General features: G+C 41.3%; 1 protein-coding gene across 4 annotated transcripts in view; it reads left to right on the forward strand.

The window, feature by feature from the left end:
* LOC116646426 (translation initiation factor IF-2-like) overlaps window positions 1–19,658 on the forward strand; it is a 69,704-nt gene that overhangs the window by 4,749 nt on the left and 45,297 nt on the right. The window contains exons 4-5 of one of the 4 annotated variants that reach the window (XM_032427161.1): window positions 230–319; window positions 4,237–4,833. The exons of 1 other annotated variant lie outside the window; for it this stretch is intronic. In XM_032427161.1, the coding sequence (XP_032283052.1) occupies window positions 230–319; window positions 4,237–4,259 (113 nt within the window). In that variant the 3' untranslated portion in view covers window positions 4,260–4,833. Of the gene's footprint in view, window positions 1–229; window positions 1,130–4,236; window positions 4,834–19,658 lie in introns of those variants that run through there. 2 more of the 4 variants (XR_004302118.1, XR_004302120.1) reach the window with 2 other exon arrangements.

Here is a 19,658-nt window from a genome sequence, read left to right on the forward strand (position 1 = left end):
TAATACCATTGCACACTTAATAAGCTATGGTGTAGTATGAGCATAACTTACATATGCACTGGGAAACCAAAAAATTCTTTTGACTGGTTTTATTGTGTTACTTTATTGCAGTGGTCTAGAACTGGACCCACAATAGCTCTGAGGTATGCCTGTATAAGAAATAGCACCTAATAATGAGTGCACTACCACTGTAGCATATGGTACAAATAGAAATGTGTTTATTTTACAGATGTAGGAATAAAAGCTCTGAGAATGGTGGACTCTGCGGAAAAGAGGAGTTTGTTTCTGGAGCAGCTCACGGCTCTAGAACTTGAGGACGGTGAGAATCTTTGGTGTTGCCCTCTTCAGTTGTCCATGCAGGGCATCCGAGAATCTAAGACCCAGAATCTTTAAATGGCAGTGCTGCAATAATGAGGAGGTCATAGATTAATTAGAGACCGTTAGGGTGTTTAGAGATGGTTAGCCAGGGGTAGGTCATCTTGACTAGTTATCTTAAAAGATTTAATACAGAGGTGAAATCAGAATAAAACTGACTTGTGAATAGACTATAAAATCCAAAATCTGGGGGGAAAGTGAGCCTAGAACAAAATCAGAAAGCAAAATAACTGTGGGATAGACAGCTGGACTGCAAGTATGTATGCTGAGTGTGTGTATATAAGAGGAAAAGGTTAATAATAGAATTTATGGGCTGATCCATTTATTCATAAATTTTTAGTCTTCTGTAGCCTCTTTGGACTAAAATCCCTGTTAGCATAAGGAGAACACTTGTTCTTTCTCCCTCTACCTTATTGTGTCCATACTTTTTTTGATAGGGCTTTTCCTCGAGATGGATCTGTTAGGGACATGCAGTAGGAGATGACTTAGGGGCCACTGCTGGGAGTGGGTAAAACATGACACTCCTTTCTAATTACTCCCAGTTAATGCTGCTTCGCGAGAATTGGGGTGGACGGTGCACTGCATGGGGCAGCGGTCCTTGGCTTCTCCTCGCCTTTTGAGCCAGTTTCTTTCTTCTTAAGAAAAAAATACCTGTAACCCCCCCCCTCACTCCAGGTCTCCTAATAATCTCTAGCACAAGTTAGGTTTTAAAAACTCTTTTTTTTTTTTTTAAGATTTTATTTATTTATTTGACAGAGAGAGACACAGCGAGAGAGGGAACACAAGCAGGGGGAGTGGGAAAGAGAGAAGCAGGCTTCCCACCGAGCAGGGAGCCCGATGCGGGGCTCGATCCCAGGACTCTGGGATCATGACCTGAGCCGAAGGCAGACGCTTAACAACTGAGCCACCCAGGTGCCCCAAAAACTCTTAATGTAGCAGAGCTTTGCAACAAGATGCAAAGTAGTAATTGATACTTGAGCATCTTTTGTGGAAGTACATTTTTATAGCTTCCCAGTTCGGTCAGATATGCACATTTTATAGTATCAGTGAGTTGGATTACAGTTGTGATTTGGAAAAAAATCACACTTTAGTAAAAGGCTGGTGGATTGAAATTTAGACCTAGTTAAACTATTTTAGTTTAAAAGTACTTTTTGAATACTTTGCATTGCTTATTTTCAGTGCCTCCAGTGACTGACTCAGGTATTTAGATGTTCAAAATTATTGTATTTTCATTTTTTTTTAAAGATTTTTATTTATTTATTAGAGAGCGAGAGAGAGAGAGAGAGAAACAGCATGAGAGGGGAGAGGGTCAGAGGGAGAAGCAGGCTCCCCGCTGAGCTGGGAGCCCAATGTAGGACTCGATCCCAGGACTCCGGGATCATGACCTGAGCCGAAGGCAGTCGCTTAACCAACTGAGCCACCCAGGCACCCTGTATTTTCATTTTTAGTCCAGAGATAAGAAGGACGGGACATGTTCTTTGTGCATTTGTACTCCACAAGATTTAAAAGCAAGTTCTTTAGTATACCAGTTTGCCACAGGTACTTGATTTATTGATAATATTTGGTGCCTGCATCATGAAGAAACTGTTCTGAGTTTGTATCATTTTTATCATAGAAGAACTTTAAAATCATTTTGATCTCTGGAGGAAAGCATTTTACATCACTATTTTTTCTTCTTCTCCTCTGTGCAGTATATTTTGATAGTGTAGCATGAGTACCTGCAGTCCCTTGTTTTAATATTAAAAAAATTCAATTTTTATAAGAAAAATCTTTTGAGAAAGAAATGTTTCTTATTCACAGAATAATGACAATTTGCTTTTTATCACTTGGTCTCTGGGTTGATTTTTTTTTTTTTAATCCCAGTTTAGATAGGAAAAAAATGACCAGAGTGAGAGAGAAATAAGGAAAGATCCTTTATTTACTGTAGCAGAAATGTTTAGTTGTATGGGTTTTGGTCATGGCTAAATAAGGTGAATTTCAACTTTGCAGTACATGACAGACATGAAGTTCATCTTTGTATACTTTGTATTTAGACATTCAGTTACATTAATGCTCAGTCTTCGTGAGGAACAGTCTAATAACTTCTAAGAACATCAGGGTTACTTAGTTGTGCCCATACTTGTCCACCCTTCAGTGTCTCCGAGGAAGTATTCCTCTTTTCCAGAGCTGATGGAATCTGTGGCCAGGAAATATTAGGTGGTGATCTTTTTATTCTTTTTGACAGATCAGCTATCTAAAATTTTATTCTCAAGTAATCACGATATCTTTCTTTTCGCGTAACAGATGTTTATAATTTGAATGAAAATGTGCAGCTATTTCCAGGAACCTTGGATTATGGGATCCAACTTTTTTTTTTAAATCTTCATTGCCCTCTCGTGTTTCAACTCTGTATTACATCAGTTGGCTAAGACCTAGCCATTGTGACCTCCTTAAGTATTAGATATTTTTGCATGTTAGAGAATGTTGTTTTAATTTGTGTGGAGGTGGATTATTTCACTGGATGTTACTTTTCTGAAGATTAGGTCAGTTTCATAGTGCAGAAAGTCACTGTACTCCTGTGTTCTGACTTCTGATCTAAAGAATTGACTCATCTATCTCTCTGTCTTATTTGAAGTACAGAGCTAATATTTAATTTGCATATAATGAATCATTGAAACTGAGAAAACGCCTAATTGAAAACATAATTATTTTTCAAATATCTGTCAAGTTCCATTCATATTGAAATAACTTGAGATCTTATGACTGACGTGGAAAAAAACCGAGTGAATCATGGTTTTAATAAGTTGATATTCTGAAGCCTGAATTCCAATTTCAGAATTGTTTTATACTTATTAAAACTAAGAATCATCCCTGAAATGACTTCAGGGTGCATCTCAAAGGTACAGATAATTTCAAAGCAAGTGATGTTTGTTTTTTTTTTTTTAAAGGCATTCCAAAGGTTGTCAGTGGTTCTTGCCCCACTGTAACTGTAGAATTGACATTAACTGTAGTGGAAAACACTGTGCAGGTGTGCTTAAATATGTAATTATCATCAGTATCATCAGTTTGAGTACATCCTTAGCACTCAGAGCAAGAACAATAAAAGTCTCTCTCTTTTTTTTTTTTTTGGCTAATGTGTGTATCTCCTTAAAGCATAAAATCCCCACTAGTTTCTGCTTCATGATCTGAGATACTGAGAAAACTAAAAATCTTAAGCCAAAATTAAATATTTTCAGAAATCCTTTTGTTTATATAAGTTGTGTATCCAGTTGATGAGTCGAATGGCCAGGTTGGGGTAGAGAAAAAAAGCACTGGGCTTGATCATTGAATGTGGATTTGAGCCCAGGTTTACCATAACTTAGGGCATGATCTCAGGTAAATCACCTAACCTCTCAAGTTTTTATTTTCTATCTGTAAAATGGGCTAATGATACCTAATCTATTTCTAGAATCCTTTGGTGATAAATCAATGGATAATTCATGGACAGCCCCATATGGGTTCTTGTGAAAACCAAATGAGAATGCACATGGGAAATTGTTTAATGTTGGGCACACACGTGAAGTATTATGGCTATATGGTTATGTTTGTGAGCACTTTGAGGGTGAGGGCCATGTCTTATTTATCTTCATTGGCTGAACATCTAGAAGAGAACTTGGAACAGAGTAGTTCCTCAATAATTATTTATTGCATGGGTGATTGAGGTCAGGGAGATAAAGTCAGTGAATCCATGCATGGAAGAAGTATCACTGTAACAGCTGGGAAGCTTACTGCATATTTGATCAGAGTGAAAGCTTAATCACATGGTTGCTCGTCATTAACATGCATTCATCTTCTGTTCATCTTTCATCTTAATATGATTCAACTGGGCCTTTATTGTTTCAGTCTCAACACTTGCCGGGCCATGACCCTACTTTTTCTTCGCTTCCCCACATCTCGAACCAGAAGGGTATCTTTTAGTTCTTCACTCCATGAGGAGCCTTCGGAGGGAGTCGTGCAACCACCCAGAAAGGATGGTGCTGGCCGACAGCGTGACTGACAGGCTGCCCTGGCTCAGTTATCACAGTGCTGATGCTGTCCATTCTAAAGGTACAGTACTGTGATAACTGAAGGATGGCAGCCATCTTGCCTTCCATCAAAGGAGTCCCATCATGCCCAGGAAGGAAGACCGAAGATGAAGTGGGCATGTGAAACAGTGGTGGGGACCCAGAAACCCGCTTCCCTGTTCCTGTATTGTACCTCTCCTGGAACATAGGGTATGTTATTCCCTCTATCTTTGTCTTGTTTTGTAACATGGCGGGGATAAGGAGGAGTTGGGTAGTCGCTTGCATGGCAGGGTGAAGATGGTTGCACTGAGTGTATTAAGATCTTTAGAACTTTTAAGATGCTGGTGCTAGATAAGTGCTAAGTGTGAATCAGTATTTCTGAAGAGGTATTCAGAGAAATTTGTGCCTTTTTTTTTTTTTTTTTTTAAGATTTTACATTTAAGTAATCTCTACACCCAATGTGGGGCTTGAACTCACAACCCTGAGATCAAGAGTCACATGCCTCACCCACTAAGCCAGCCAGGCGCCCCCCTCCCCTTTTTTTTTTTTCCCTTTCAGCGTTTCAGTGTAAAAAGGTGTTTTTATTAAAGTACAGGGGCAGGAAGAGCTGCATGGGGATTGTGAGGAGCAATTGATTTGCCGTTTTTATAAATGTAAGAGGTAACTTGATTAGCTAGATACTTGTCAACACTAGATGTTCAAAATGAAATTCGACTTAAACAGGGAGGAAAAAAAGCCCTACATGTTGAGCAACATTGATGATATTGCATGAATAAAATTATATCTTTGTGCTTAAGGAATGGATAGGACACATCATGTTTCAGGAATGTAAAAAATAATTTAGAATCTAGTCTAATTCAAAAAATATTTGCTGAATGCCCATGTTATCGTTGCTGTCATCTTTACATGAAAATAAAATGTAAATAATTTTATTTCTATCAAGAATTGAGGACCACTCTGAAGTAACATCTAAAACAAATTGATTTCAGGGAGATAAATCTATGAATACCAATCCAGCATCAGGTTTGCATAAAAGACTAGGAAATTTAACAGAGTGTGCGTTTTTAGCCTGCATCCCACACTAGAGAGTACTGTTTGGTTTGGGGTGGGGTTCTAAGAGAACCCAGGGTTTCCCACATCCTTCAAGACCCCTAGGGAAGCTGTATACATGGATCAGCAGCGGACAAGAATCAAAGTACACGAGCTTACTATGTGTTAGCTCACAGTCTGCTGCAAAGCTCACATAATCTTATATAGCTTAGGCTCAGTGCATTAAACAGAGACCTCTTACCTCTTCCCAGGTTCAGGTCAATATTTGGGAATCTGACTATCCTCTGGATAGATGACTGGTGTAGGAACCCAAAGCAGTGACCCATATTCTTGGACTAAGAGATGACAGAGCCTGCTGAGGTCAGGGTGTGCCTACCACAGGGTGAGAGGATCCAGGGAAGGAAAAGCCATATGTGTGACCTTTCAGTGTACAGAGACCTTACCTGCTAATCAGTGCAGCCCAGTTAATATCTTGGACTTGGGCCAAGTGTATTATCACATCATTCACTGAGACAAAATGAGGAAAAAGGGGAACCAGAGGTGTGAGCAGAGAGGCGAAGCTTTGCCTTCCCATTCAGAGAGGCTCAGTTTCAGCCTTCATTGTGTGATCCTCAGACATTGCATTCCTTTGCCAGTCCACATAATTCTCTTTAACCCCTCTTCTCTCCTGAACAGGGACCATTCCCTTGAGCCATACCCTTGGCCTTGAATTGTTTTTCACATGGCATTGACCACATTATGGCCCAGTACTTTCACATGTCATCATACATTCAGAGTTTCTCTAAACGTCGGGTTAGATGATGTTTTTGATTACTTATAGGGAGCTGTATATTACACTATCAGTCCTGAAATTCCTTGGGAGTTTTCTGTTTCCTTAAACAGAAAGGGAATTTCTGACAGAAACCCTGGAAGAACTTCTAAGAAAGGAAAGTTCTGGGATTGGTGAATTTTCAAGTAACTTGAAACATTCCTAATTTTTAGTGTTACAGCAGGTGGAAAAAAGTGCCTCAGGGAGCGATGTGTTGTGCAATCATTGGCCTTGGTGAGGATTTCACCACCTTCTTTGATCTTCCTGTTTTCCCGTTTTATAAAAATTGAGATTTCATACACCAGATTCTGATGCCAGGATCCACACCCAAGCCTGTGGCATGCTGTAGAGCGAATGTTGGGTGTAGTTTGGAATCACCCCGGCACTTCTGCAGATGGAGCTATGCTGGGTCCTGTTTCCTGTCAACAGGAAAGCCCGAGGCTTGGTCTGTGGCAAGAGCTCTGGAAGGCTTGCCTAGGCCTGGAGGTCTTTGGCATCTTCAAGGCAGTTCTTAGATGTAAGGTGTTCCAACAGGTTAAGTGAGAAGTGATGCGAGGAAAATCTGATGTTGTTTTTCCACTGCTTTGATTAAAACAAACACAATGTGTCTGGTTGGTGTATTCATTGCATTCTTCATTTAGGTATGTAAGAATGGAATTAAACATAGAAACACTGTATGATCCAGCATCCCATTCCACTTACAGTTATATACCCAAACGAAGGGAGTCAAACAGATATTTGTACACCCAGGTTCACAGCTACATTATTCACTATAGTCCAAAGGTAGAAGCAATGATGGACAAATGGATAAACAGAAGGTGTATGGGTACAATGGAATATTACTCAGCTTTAAAAAAGAAGAAAATGCAGACACGTGCTACAACATGGATGGATGGACCTTGATGATAGCTAAGTGAAATGAGCTAGACACAAAAAGATAACTATTGTGTAACTCCTCTGGTATGAGGTTCCTAGAGTAGTCAAATTCCTAATGCCAGAAAGTGGAATGGTTGTTGCCCAGGACTGCTGGTGGTGGGGGGGGGGGGGGGGGGGGGTGGAGTTCATGTTCGATGGGGACAGAGTTATTGGGGAAGATGAAAAAATGAAGATGGATGGTGCTGGTTGCACAACAGTGTGAATGTACTTCATGCCACAGAACTGCACACTTAAGAATAGTTAAAATATACATTTTATGTATATTTTACCACAATTAAAAAAAAAGGCACTTCAGGGTAAAAGCACTGTTGCAGCCCACAACAGGAGTGAGTGGATTGCTTTCTTCCTTAGTCTTTAGTGTGAAGATAACAGTTTCAAATAAGAATTTAAAATGTTAAAATGTAATTTTCATGTCTTTTTGCATTTAAACTCTGGTCTGTAGGCAGACATATTTCCAGGGTTTCTGATGTAACATAGTTATAAAATTTTGTAAAATATAAAGAAACTGAAGCCTAGGGTGAGTACTAAAAAAAAATGGGAAAAGGGCCTCAACAGGTAGTGAGGTGATGGGGCACCTCTTGCTGGCTTTACACTGTATCTCTTGAAATCAGGGTGGCTCACTGGGTCTCTCCATGCTCCAGTTGCCTCATTTGCCCACTTCTTCGGAACTGTGGTAAAGATGAAATTGTATTATCTCATATATATATGCACATGTACTATGTATCATGAATTATATATACACGCAGCTAGTTCTGTGTACATATGTGACCATTTTGATGACTAAAGGAAGATTCAAGCGTGGCATATTCTCAAAATGTAGAAATAACAGTGTCTGAAAAGAATAGCTCCAGTATCTCTAAATAAATCAAACTTTTAGACATCCTAATTGGACTTGTAACTCAAATACGACCAGCCTCATTAGAAGGAGTGTTCTAGGCTTGCTGTTGATCATGAAAGAGTTCTATTTGTTATTACATGTCTACATTTGAAAATAAGAGAAGTAAAAGCATAGAGACAAGAAATAGGCAGCAGTAATCTTCTCTCGGGGATCATGTTTTATTAGCCATGAGTAAAAAGCATTTGTAGACCCTATCTACTTCATCACAAAGCTCTTTACTTGGGGCCATGCTTTGGAAATCAGATGGTAGTTGTAGGAACTGCCCCCACCCAGATGCCATGCAGTATTCTGCCTTGATCATACCATGCAGAGTTGGAGCCAGGGGGGTGAGCTCTTGACCCAGCCACACCAATTTCAAATATTTTGCTATACCTGCTTCTGAATAACCAGGCAATTATAAATGTGTCATTATTAAATGGATTTTTTTTTCCAGATCAATTGATTTTTGAGACAGCAAGTCTCTTTGTGTTTCTGTGCTTCTTGTAGAGGACTTTTCCTCCTAAAAATTGCTTCCTTAAAACTCTGCATTCATATTTACATAACCTATTCCTGTCATACAGTTCATTTTCACATTACCTGTTCAGTTAATCTTGTACCATACAAAATCTCATTAAGCATGAGCAAGAGGAAGGGAGGCACCTCCAAAACATGATGATTGTGAAGATTCCCATTGACAGTGCCAGGTATGAGAATGTGCCTGGAACATTCTCAGCTGGAGTTCTTTAAATTGTTTGAAAGGGTTTGGGGTTGGAATACATGCTTCTGATGTGATATATGTTAAAACAATTCACGTAATAGAAATGAGTGGAGTAAGCTGATTATATTTTTATGCATTTGGACTATTACTGTACTTTGTTTTCCATGAGATTATGAGGAGATGGGTAGTGCTGTTAAGAAAATGGGAAGATGTGGAGAACGGTTCCAATTTAGTGGGAAACTCGTTTTCATTTTCTGCTCTTTGTAAATTGAATTCCAGATATATTACCTATATTAGACTCCCATTGCTTCATTTTTTTTTTTCCCCACTTTGAAAATGAGTACCTTCAGACTGGGAGTATTTTCGGGTCAGTGGGGGTAGCTGCCTAGAGCACTTCGTTGAGACTCCTGAGGCTACATCTGGTCCACAGGAAATAGCACTGTACCCACCCATCCATGTCTCCCAGTGTCTGCCGTGGGCATCAGACTGAGAAGTGGTGGTACCTTTGCTCACCCCTTTGTAGATAACATACTATTTTTACTGTAGAGGTTTAGATCCTCTGGGAGGGTGGAAATTCTCAAAGTCACATTGATAAAGACTAGATTTCTGGGAAGCTATGTCATTGGGAATATAGACACCCTTTTTTTATGGGGAGGATGTCAAGGAGTTTAAAAATGTCTGCCAATAAAATGTCTAGACATAAATCTACATTAGTATCACTCACTGATATCTGTTAAAAAAAAAAAAAAATCCTGACTCACCTAGCAAGTCTTAAATTATTCTAATATCCTAATACCATAAAATGTGCCACTCTTTAGTAAATGCATTTTGGACAGTCTCTTGTGTAATTTACAGAATTTTGTTTAAGCAGTTGGATCAAATAGAAGACAACTTCCTTTTTACCTTTTTTGCTTGAGATGAATCCATGTTTGTTGAGCACCCAGGTGCTCATTTCACCCTAATGCAAATCTTCTAATTGAGGAACCTGAGGAGGCTCGGCTCATGGCGGTCCCTAAGCCACACAGCTAGCCAAGTGGTAAGAGAGAGGGTCTGAGTCCAGAACAGGAAAAGTATAGGAAATTAAGTTAATACAAGTTAATCCAGTTTTGCTCTTGAATGTTTAGTAGGTGAGGCTTTGAAAAGGGATTAAACCTAGCATATGTAGAAATGCTTTAAAACTTACATACTACCGTACACACCACCTTCCCCATTCCATTCTTGCCTTCTGATGTTCTCTCAAGCTGTGCAGCTGTAATTTACCTTTTAAAATTTGATCATGGCACCAAAAAAAGCCTTCTGATGGCTTTCTTTACTCTGGGGACCAAGACTATTGTCCTTATCATACCTGGAGGTCCTGGGCAGCTGGCTCTCACCTACCTCTCTGATATCATCTTTTGCACCTAGTTGACTTGCTCACCCTTTGGGGAATGAAGTCTCTTGCCTCAGGTGCATTTTCTTCTGCCTGGGATACCCTTGCTATTCATTCCATCTGGTTGTTTCTTAGCCTCTGGTTAGATAGTAATTCCTTAGAGACTCTTGACACCAACTATGTCCAGTCATGTGGCACTCTGTGGTTTTTCTTCAGAGAGCTTGTCACAATTAATGGCTGTGTGTGGGGTTATGTGTATTTGATGTCTCCTTAGACTGGGAGTTCCTTGAGGACAAGGACCATGTATCTATCTGTTGCTGTTCACGAGAGCCTGCAATGTGGCTTGCAGTAGAAATCTAAGGCAGTGTGAGATGCTGAGTGGAGTCTTCCTTATTTTCTAAGAAGAGGCGAGAAGAACTCACAGCTAAAAACAAGGTGTTGAGAATCCTCAGTTTTGACATTTAGGTACTTAATCCATTTTGATTTTGTGTGTATGGTGTTAGAAAGTGGTCCACTTTCATTGTTTTACTTGTAGTTGTCCAGTTTTCCAACTAATGTAACAATGTGTAACTACACTAAAACAAAAAAAATAAATAAAATTTAGGCTTACAAAAAAAAACCCCACTTTTCTCTGGTCAGAGGACTGCAGCTCTGTGGCCAGCATTTTCCTGCAGAGCTTTTTTTTCAAAAGGTCATTTTGGTAGAACCAGTTCTTTAATTGCATTCATCCCTCACACCCAAGTAAAAGGGCTGGGAGAGGGAGAGATGTCAACTTTGGGAGGAACCTCCCTCAGAGAAGGGTGCGTTCAACTTGGAGATCATCTTTTGTCTGAAAATTGGTGAGCATTATCCCAGAAAGAGGTTCTCATGCCCAGACTGCAAAGCTAAGAGGCGTGGAGAGAGGAAAGTGAAGACAAATTGGGTGGGACACGGATGTGAGGTTTCTTGGACACTGTGGTCTCAAGTGAATCCATAGAAGATGGCTGGGGACTTAAGCTTTCTGGCTAGTGCCCAACAGGAGAGCACTCCGCACAACCCCTGCAGGGAACCCTGGCTGTGCCTCTCAGCAAAGAGGTCACAGATGTGCCCTCCCAGGAGTGAGCCAGGATATGGATGGTATCCCAAAGTGCAGGCCTCTAGCCAGGCAGAAAACACCCCCACCAAGGGTTGGGGCGGGGGGGGGGGGGGGGGGGCATCTGCGGATTCCCTTTTGAATTTCGCGAGAAGGCAAGCCAGCATTCTGGTGGAGCTTTTTTGAAAGCTGTCATTTCCTCAGAACCAGCTCTCAAATTCACTGAGGACAGTAATGAAAGGAAGCAACCAAAGAATCAGCTCATGGAGAAGGTGAGGTGTGCAGGTGGGAGAGAAACCACCTCACTCCACCCCACACCCCTGGAGCATCAAGACCTGCCTCAGCTGGAGAGAGCTACAGAGCCTACTGAATCCGAGGGTAAAGTTACCAAATGAAACGCATAGCTACTTGGATTGGGAGGCCAATTGGAGATGTTCTTAGTACTCAAGAGGAAAGGGGAGGTTATACAGAGCCCAAAAGAAGTCATTGGAAATAATTCCGTGTTTTATTCTTCAACAGAGTTGCAATTCACAAGTTAAAATGATTCATTAAAAGAATAAAAGGACTATAAAATCCCCTCTTGCATAGAAGGCTGCCTGTCAGTATTCCTTTCCTACAGAGTCCCTCACCTGTTGCTTCTAGCATGTGAAGGAGTGGAAATACCGGTGCAATCCGACCACTTCCAGCGGCCTGTGGACTTCCACTACCGCCGCTTCTCCCTTCTCCAAAATTTAGCCAGACAGCAAAATCCAGTAAGGAAATTTGTTCACAATCATCTGTCACATTTGCCTGAAGGAAACTTGCAGGAGGGCAGGTAGGAGTTTTCCAGTGATGCCTCTAGGTTACCTTTCGGGGGGGTGGGGGGTTTGGGTGAAATAGATAAAGGGGATTAAGTACACATATCTTGACAAACACTTAAGAAATGTATGGAATGGTTGAATCATGTTGTAAACCTGAAACTAATATAAATGTAATTATGTTTGAATAAAAAAAAAAAATGTTTAAAGAGTATCCCACTGTAGAATCAGCTGGCTTCAACAAAAGCAACAAAAACTTTTCCATGCACCTGACTTTAATGTCTGCTCTCTGGAAATCAAGTTGTAAATGACTGACGGGAACCTACTTGTTAGCCGTATCATTGAGGAGAGGAACTGTAGAGATCATTTGCTCTAGCATTTTTCAGGCTGTGGGTTTGAAATCAAGTATGTCTTGAGCAGCATTTTTAAAAAAAATAGAAAATAATCAGAATGCATCCATGTGGTAAGGATAATACTACTTCATGAAACTTTGCAGTTGCCTGCTTGAGTGTATGTTGGTGGGTTGGTGTACTGGGACATAATGCATTAAATCCACAAGTCACTGATTTAGATGGTAGACTCTAGATCATCTCATGGTGTATTTTACATTTTGGAACTAACGCTCAGCACGGTGAAGACACTTGTCCGAGGTCAGTAGCAACAGTGTAGAAAGTCATCCATCTCAGTCTCCTGGTTAATGTGTCCCCTCATCTCACTGGCCTGGGGAGAAGAGTAGTAGCTCATATTTAGTGAGTGATTACTAGGTGTCAACCACTGCACTTAAATATTTTGTAGGGCAAGGGGGTAAGTTGGCTTTGTGTTTCATTTCAAGTGAAGTGTGCATGGCTCACCGGTGACCAATCAGTGCTGCAATCCACAGCTAGATAAAATACAGAAGTTGTGAATAAACATTGAAAATTTTCACAGTGTGACAGTAATTTTATGACTTGAATCTAGTAATAAAACATTGGCTTGCACTTTATGTCTTTAAATTTTTTCCTAGCAGTTAATTTTTATTGTATTTTATGAAAATTACCAGTCTATGATGGATTGGAAATAAGAACAAACTGGTCTTTCACCACAGATTATTTGAGAAGCACTGACTGAGACCCAGCAAAGCCCACACCTTTGTCCCTCTTTATTCTTTTTGAAGTGTCAGAGGGTCACAGCAACCCCTGGAAGGGGCAGATTGCTGGATGCAAGGCTCCCATAAGCAGAGAAGGGGTTACTGTGCTATCTAGGAGTGAGTGGAGGACTTTGATTCTAGAACTAGCCTTCTCAACTTGGGGATGGCTAGTAGAAAAGGCATTAACACCAATAAACACTTCAAAGCTTTCCTTTACTTCAGAACTTGTAGAAGTGGGACTGATAGGGGAAAACAGAAAGAGCTCCTTCCTTGTAAAGTCCCCATGAGAAAAAGTTCAACACAGAACAAATTAAATTCTCATTTCCCGAGACTCTCAATCAGAGTGGTAAGAAGCAGAGGGACGATGCTACAGAGGTCTCTGGGAAAATAGGGCTGATTAAAGGGAGCCTGTGTGTCTCCTTGACTTGCAGGCTCTGTAGAGGGAAGCACACTTCATAAATCCTTCTGGACTGCTTTTTGGCTAAATCCTCAGATTTGTACGAAGAACTGTTTTGAGTGAATCAGTGTGTCTTTTGTTTGTATCTTCTGGAATTCTGAAGACTGCAGCCAAGGAGTTAGCAAGGCTGAGGACTGGACCGAACATTTAATCAGTTGAACGCTTCCTTATGTTTTCCTGGTTTATTCTCATAACAAGTGACCTTAGGCCCATTCCTAGCAACATGTGATTGTGGGGTGTTCCTTCCTGAGGAGTACGGCCTTGTTTTTTCATTCAGAACACAGTGAAAATCTGAAAATTCAGATGAGTTTGGACAATGATAATTAAGCTAACTGTACTGCTGTGTGCCCAGCACTTTACCTGTGTGTTTACTAAATGTTAACAACAGCCCTGGTCAAATGTAGGGGAAAAACTAAAGCTTAGAAAAGTTAGGTCACTCACCTGGTGTAATTTCGTTCAAGCCCCAGTTTTTGCATTCCTGTATTTCCTAGAGATCTTAACAGCACCCTGGCATAAATGAGGCAATGCCGGAACGCCAGAGTCATGACATTTTCATTGCTTTTTCCACTTGAAAACAATACTGGGATCCACTCCCTTTTGGTTTTGATTTTGAATACATATCACCTATTCAATGATTCAGGACAGGATGATGCATTTAACTGTAGGGCTTGCAAGCTCAGAAGTCTCCATGGTAATAATAGCTAACACTGAACCTATCCCCGCAGTAATTTTCATTGCATTAGCTTACTGAATCCTTTCTTAGAAACTGCCGCCGTCTCTGCCGTGTCCCTATCTCTGCTTAATTTTCTCATAGCACTTTTGCATGGTATGTTCATACTAATATACTCCAGTTTACTTAACCGTGTATATTGCCATCTCCCCCCAACCAGAATGTAGGCTCTGCAGGGGCTGTGTGTCTTGTTAGCTCAGTGATGTAAGTTCCCAGCAAGTGGAACCAGGCCTGGTCCATAATTCATGCTCAAATATCTGTTGAATGAATGAATGAACGGTCCTTGGAGGTAAATATCACTATCATCCCCATTTTACGTGTATGCAAACTGAAGTTTGTGGTATTAACTAATGTGCTCAAATACGAAGCTGTTATTTCTTTACTTTGAAGTCCATTTTTAAACGTTAGTGGTTATAGCTTCCTTTCTCCACTATATTGTTTCTGGAATGAGAAATTGAACAGGAGAAAGAGGTTGGTTTGGCACTTCAGGTACCCTCCTGAGAGGTGATAAGCATTATGTGTTTGTGAAATACATAGATTGGGCCTTTCACGTAGCGTAGAAACTATAGCTAGTATTGAGGTAAATAAGATGTCTTTCCCCTATATCCTCTTGCAGGGCCCCCAAGATTTCTAATACACTGAAGGAACTGGGTTATATAAATGACTTGCTAATTCAAGGCTGCTTCTGTTGGAGCCGTCATGGGCCTTTCCTGAGATAGACTTGCAAGTTGTGAAGGACCTGGGGGAATGTCCATGCCAGCTTACCCACCTCTGCCCCTAAGAGCCAGTCTCTGGGACTCAATCCTTCCTTTGGTGGACAGCCCTCTCCACTGCTAGACAGCTGCCTTGTCAGAAAAGTCTTTGAATTGTATCCCCAAGTAACTTCGACCCAGTGGTCTGAGTTCTGCTCTCCAGGGAATGACAGAATAAATGAAGTCATCCTTTGACCTATCAGTTCCTTCAAACATCGATTTGGTTGTACCCACTCTTCAGTTTTTCTTGTCCCTGTCCCTCAGACATTTCTCACGTGGCATCTTTCCAGCCACTTTCCCGTCCTGCTTGCTCCCTTTGGCATGCTCTCCAGTTCATTCATGTCCAATGTAAATGTGTCATGCGGTAGTCCAGGTGTGGCGTGAGGGTTCCATCCGTCCTTTCTTGGCAGCCACACTACCCCGTTGGCTCATCCGTGCTCCAGAAGGCCTTTAGTGTGAGCTATTGTGGATCTCAAGTGGGAAGAACATACTGCACAGATGGAACCAAGTATTAGTGATGATTAAGAAAAATAATAGTGATGTCTGTGGACATTCTGTCCTTCACTTCTCTGTGCACACCTGCTGCCACACCCAAGGTAGTTATGAGGAGAGGCATTGATTGCACTCAGACTGTGTAAGATGATGTCTCAAGACATTTTACATTTACTACCTGTTTAACTTTCTGAACAGCCATATTCATAGCTATTATTGAATTCTGTGTTACACTGAAGAGACAGAGATTAGGAGAGATTAGCTAACACGCTTAAGATCACATACCTTGTAATTGGTGGAGCAGGAATATGAGTCTATGTTTGCCTCCAAATCCCATGTTTGATAAGGTGCATTCTCAGGAGCTACAAAGAGGATAAGCTTAGCTAGCCAAGGCTCCTGTTTTCATTATCTCTGAAAAACATGGACAAGAAGGTATTTTAAAGGAGTTACGGTATCTTCTTCCTATCCTTAAAGAAAGGATCCGAATTACTGTGTTTCTACTCTGCACCAGCTGTGCTGTATCTGTTTATCTCATTTAGTCTTCAGGACAGTGAGGAGAGCACTATTGTCATGACCATTTTATAGGTGAGAAAACCATGACTCAGAGGAGATGAAGCTAGGTCTTTGTCACACAGCTACTTGCATTTAGAGCCAACATGCTTTCTGCCCCATTATGCCACTTCTCAAAGAGGGTTTTCAACTCAACCCGAAGTGCCTCCCTCCCACAGGGTCTCTGGCTAGACTGTTACCCACCATGATAATCTCCCCTCTCATGTGCAGCATTTCCCAAAGCAGTGATTTCCCAAATTACATAAGTAGAAACGAAAAGAACCCTCACCAAATTAGATGAGTGTTCATTCATTATTAAAGGCTTTCTATATGCATAGCTTTGGACCAAGGATCTGCTATGGAAGTATGGTAGGAAGCTGGCTGAAGTTACTAGAGCTCAGCTCAGATGGAGCCCATCATGCTCCCTTGCTCTCCCATGGTATATGACCCCATCCATGAATTGATGGGAAGTGCAGTGGCTGCTGTCAAGACCTGATCATTTAGTGATGCTCACCTGAGGGCCACAGAGCCATCAGCCTTCAGGCGGAATTGGTTTACTTGCCAAATCATAGGTCCAGAAACTTAGAGACCACCAGTAGGAATCTTGCCAAATCACATTACTATTCTTTGCATTTGCAAAGAATGTAAGTGTTCATAGAATATTTATTACTTACATTATTCCATTTGTTCGTCCCAACCAACTAGTAATGTAGGCCAGCAAGGGTTCATTGCTCTGTTTTGCAAATAAGGAATCAGAAACAGAGAGACTGAGACTCGCTCATAGCCTCTCAGTCTCTAAGAGGCAGAGCCCAAACACAGTCTCTTCAAGCTGCAAATTCTATACATGTCCTCTGCTGTCTCTTTTCTTGTCACTCCTCTCTTGCACTGTCTGCCAGACTGTGTGTACATCTTTGCCCTTGCCATTGACCTGTTGACTGTGAGCAGTCAAAAGCTCAGAAAGAACTGAGCTGTACCTAGCTGGAATTGCTCTTTTCTCAGGCTTCACTTCCCAAGCCATCTGGTCACCCTGCCTTTCCACAAACCAGATGTGATGGTTTGTAGGTTGTCATCAATCTTCATTGTCACCTGCAAGTCCAGTTGACCCTGCAACACTAAGCTGCTGTAAACATTCTTTTTCCCCAGGCAAGTACCTGTGTATAAATCTTAATGTCACACTAACCATTTGAAATTTCTCTGGGGTAGACAGTGAGTTGAGAAATTGCTCTGGAAGCCAGGCCTTTCCTGTGGGTTGGCTCATTGAAGAACATCTGACCTAAAACTCACGTTGCTTTGGCCCTGGGCAGAAGGAACAATGTCCATACCACCCAGCTCAGAGTCAAAGTCTGTTGACCACCACTCCCACCCCTGTCCCCATCTCTCCCCGGCAACCACTAATCTAGCCTCCCTGTCTAAAATGTCATCATTTCAAAAATGTTATATGAATGGCATCATATAGTATGTAACCTTTTGGAATTGGCTTTTTTTCTACTCAGCATAATTCCCCAGAGATTCATCCAAGTTGTGTTACAGGTTTTTGTTTCTATTATCTAAAAACATACATTAAAATTTTTTTATTTAGTTTTAATTTTTTAAAACTTTCAGTTAGGTTTTTTGTTTTGTTTTGTTTTTAGTTAACTAAAATCTGTAGCCAGGGTTTCAGAAGCTAGCTGTCCCACTTCCTAGCCAGGGGACTTCTGGGTTGCTTAATCTTCCTGAGATTTCATGTCCTTACCTTTACAATGAACATAATAATTAGACCTTCATATTTGATTTTTGAAAGTTTCAAGGAGGAGAAGCATCCAAATTCTCTTCATTAATGAAGTTGTATTACGTTGATGTGAGGCAATGTCCTCTTTAGCCACAGTAACTCCAAGTCCCAGTACTTCAAGGATTGGGATAAACAGAAGGCTTCGTGCATTATTTGGAAGGGAAAGACATTAGATTCAGTGGCCTACCTTTTCTGTGATTCCCTGTCATTCATATTGTCCAAGAGAAAGGATCTGATTGGGTTGGTTGGCCATTTCCAATACAGAAAAACTGTAATGGGCTCACACCAAACCCCATGAAGGTGTCCTTTCTCGCGGGCCCTCTTGTAGATGCACTAGGAGCATCTATAGGAAGGGGAAGGCCCTGGAATCCAGGTCCCATGAGGAGCTAGGGGTGTGGGTGTTGGCGAGTGTATGTGGTGTGTAGACATGGACAAAAATGTCCCTAAACTATAAACTTCTCTGTCTGCCCATCAGTCGGAAACAACCAAAGATGGAGATTGTCTTAAGAGGTGATGACCATGTCACTAGAGGTATTCAGGTTGAGGCTGATGGCCATAGAGCAGATATGGGACTATAAGCAGAGAATAAAACTGATTTCTGGTTTAGTCCTTTGTAGATGAAGGGCAGAATTTATTTTATACAACTTAGTGAAAAAATGGAAAGTCCCCATATAGTCAGCGTTCTCACAGGGGACTATGGCTTTGAAAGTTTCTTAGGGCTTAATGGACCCCCATCGAGGACACTGTTTCACAAAGTGGTTATGAGGAGCAAGATTCAATGGCCGAGAACATCTTTGGCCAACTATAAAGCCTTATACAAATACTGGGGATTTCACAGTCACCTGACATAACATGAGTCCAGTCTCATCAAAGTAGCTTTTTGGTTTGGGAAGGAAATTTGTGTGTGTGTGTGTGTGTGTGTGTGTTCTAAATAAGAGAGCCTGGCTTTTCATAGCCAGGAAGGTTAAATATGAAAGTGAGGATAGATAGATAGATAGATAGATAGACAGACAGACAGACAGACAGACAGACACACTTGTGTTTCTGAAAGGAGACAGTAGAGTTCAGTGCTGAGCTGGAAATAAGGTCCGGTTCCTGTGAGACGTCTGTGGGCTTGAGCTAGAGACTCAGATGGTAGCCTCTGGGTTTCTTATGATAAGAGTAGGAACAAAGGTCAGTCATCAGGCACATCCAGGAAACTGGGCTATGATAGATATCTAAAACAAACATAAATTCGTTGAAAGCTTACAAGTCCTATCACCTTCCTCAGACTCTACATTTCAGACTCAGAGAGGAACTAAACTACCTCTTGGTGTATTTAACAATGTCTTCCCTTTTCAGCTTTCAAAATAAGACTTTCTTTTAGGTCAGGTCCAGACTGGGGAAATGGGAGGACCAACCATCGGGGATGAGTCCGTCCCTCGTGAACACTATAAAAGCTTGTTCCACTGGGCAGTGATCCTCCTCACCTCGGTAATGAGTAACTCCTGGCTGCCACTGAGCCCACGCTGAAGTGAGGCCTTCGGGAGCACAGAGGGAGACTTATGTGTTCCTCTGCTTCCCAGTCTGTGAGCAGCCCGGCTCTGCCTGGCAGCCCTGGGCACAGATACTTTAGGGACACCAGAGACCAGGTCACAGATCCTTAATGTTCCATGGTGAATTCTACTGTCTTGATTTTCTGGATCTAGGACAGGAATAGTTGCATAGCCCCAAGCCCCAAGTCCTGAGTGCCCCTTCCTCTCCTGTGCTCCCTTCCATCC

The sequence above is a fragment of the Phoca vitulina genome, unplaced genomic scaffold, assembly GCF_004348235.1.
Source record: "Phoca vitulina isolate PV1807 unplaced genomic scaffold, GSC_HSeal_1.0 scaffold2, whole genome shotgun sequence".
Classification (NCBI taxonomy): domain Eukaryota; kingdom Metazoa; phylum Chordata; class Mammalia; order Carnivora; family Phocidae; genus Phoca; species Phoca vitulina.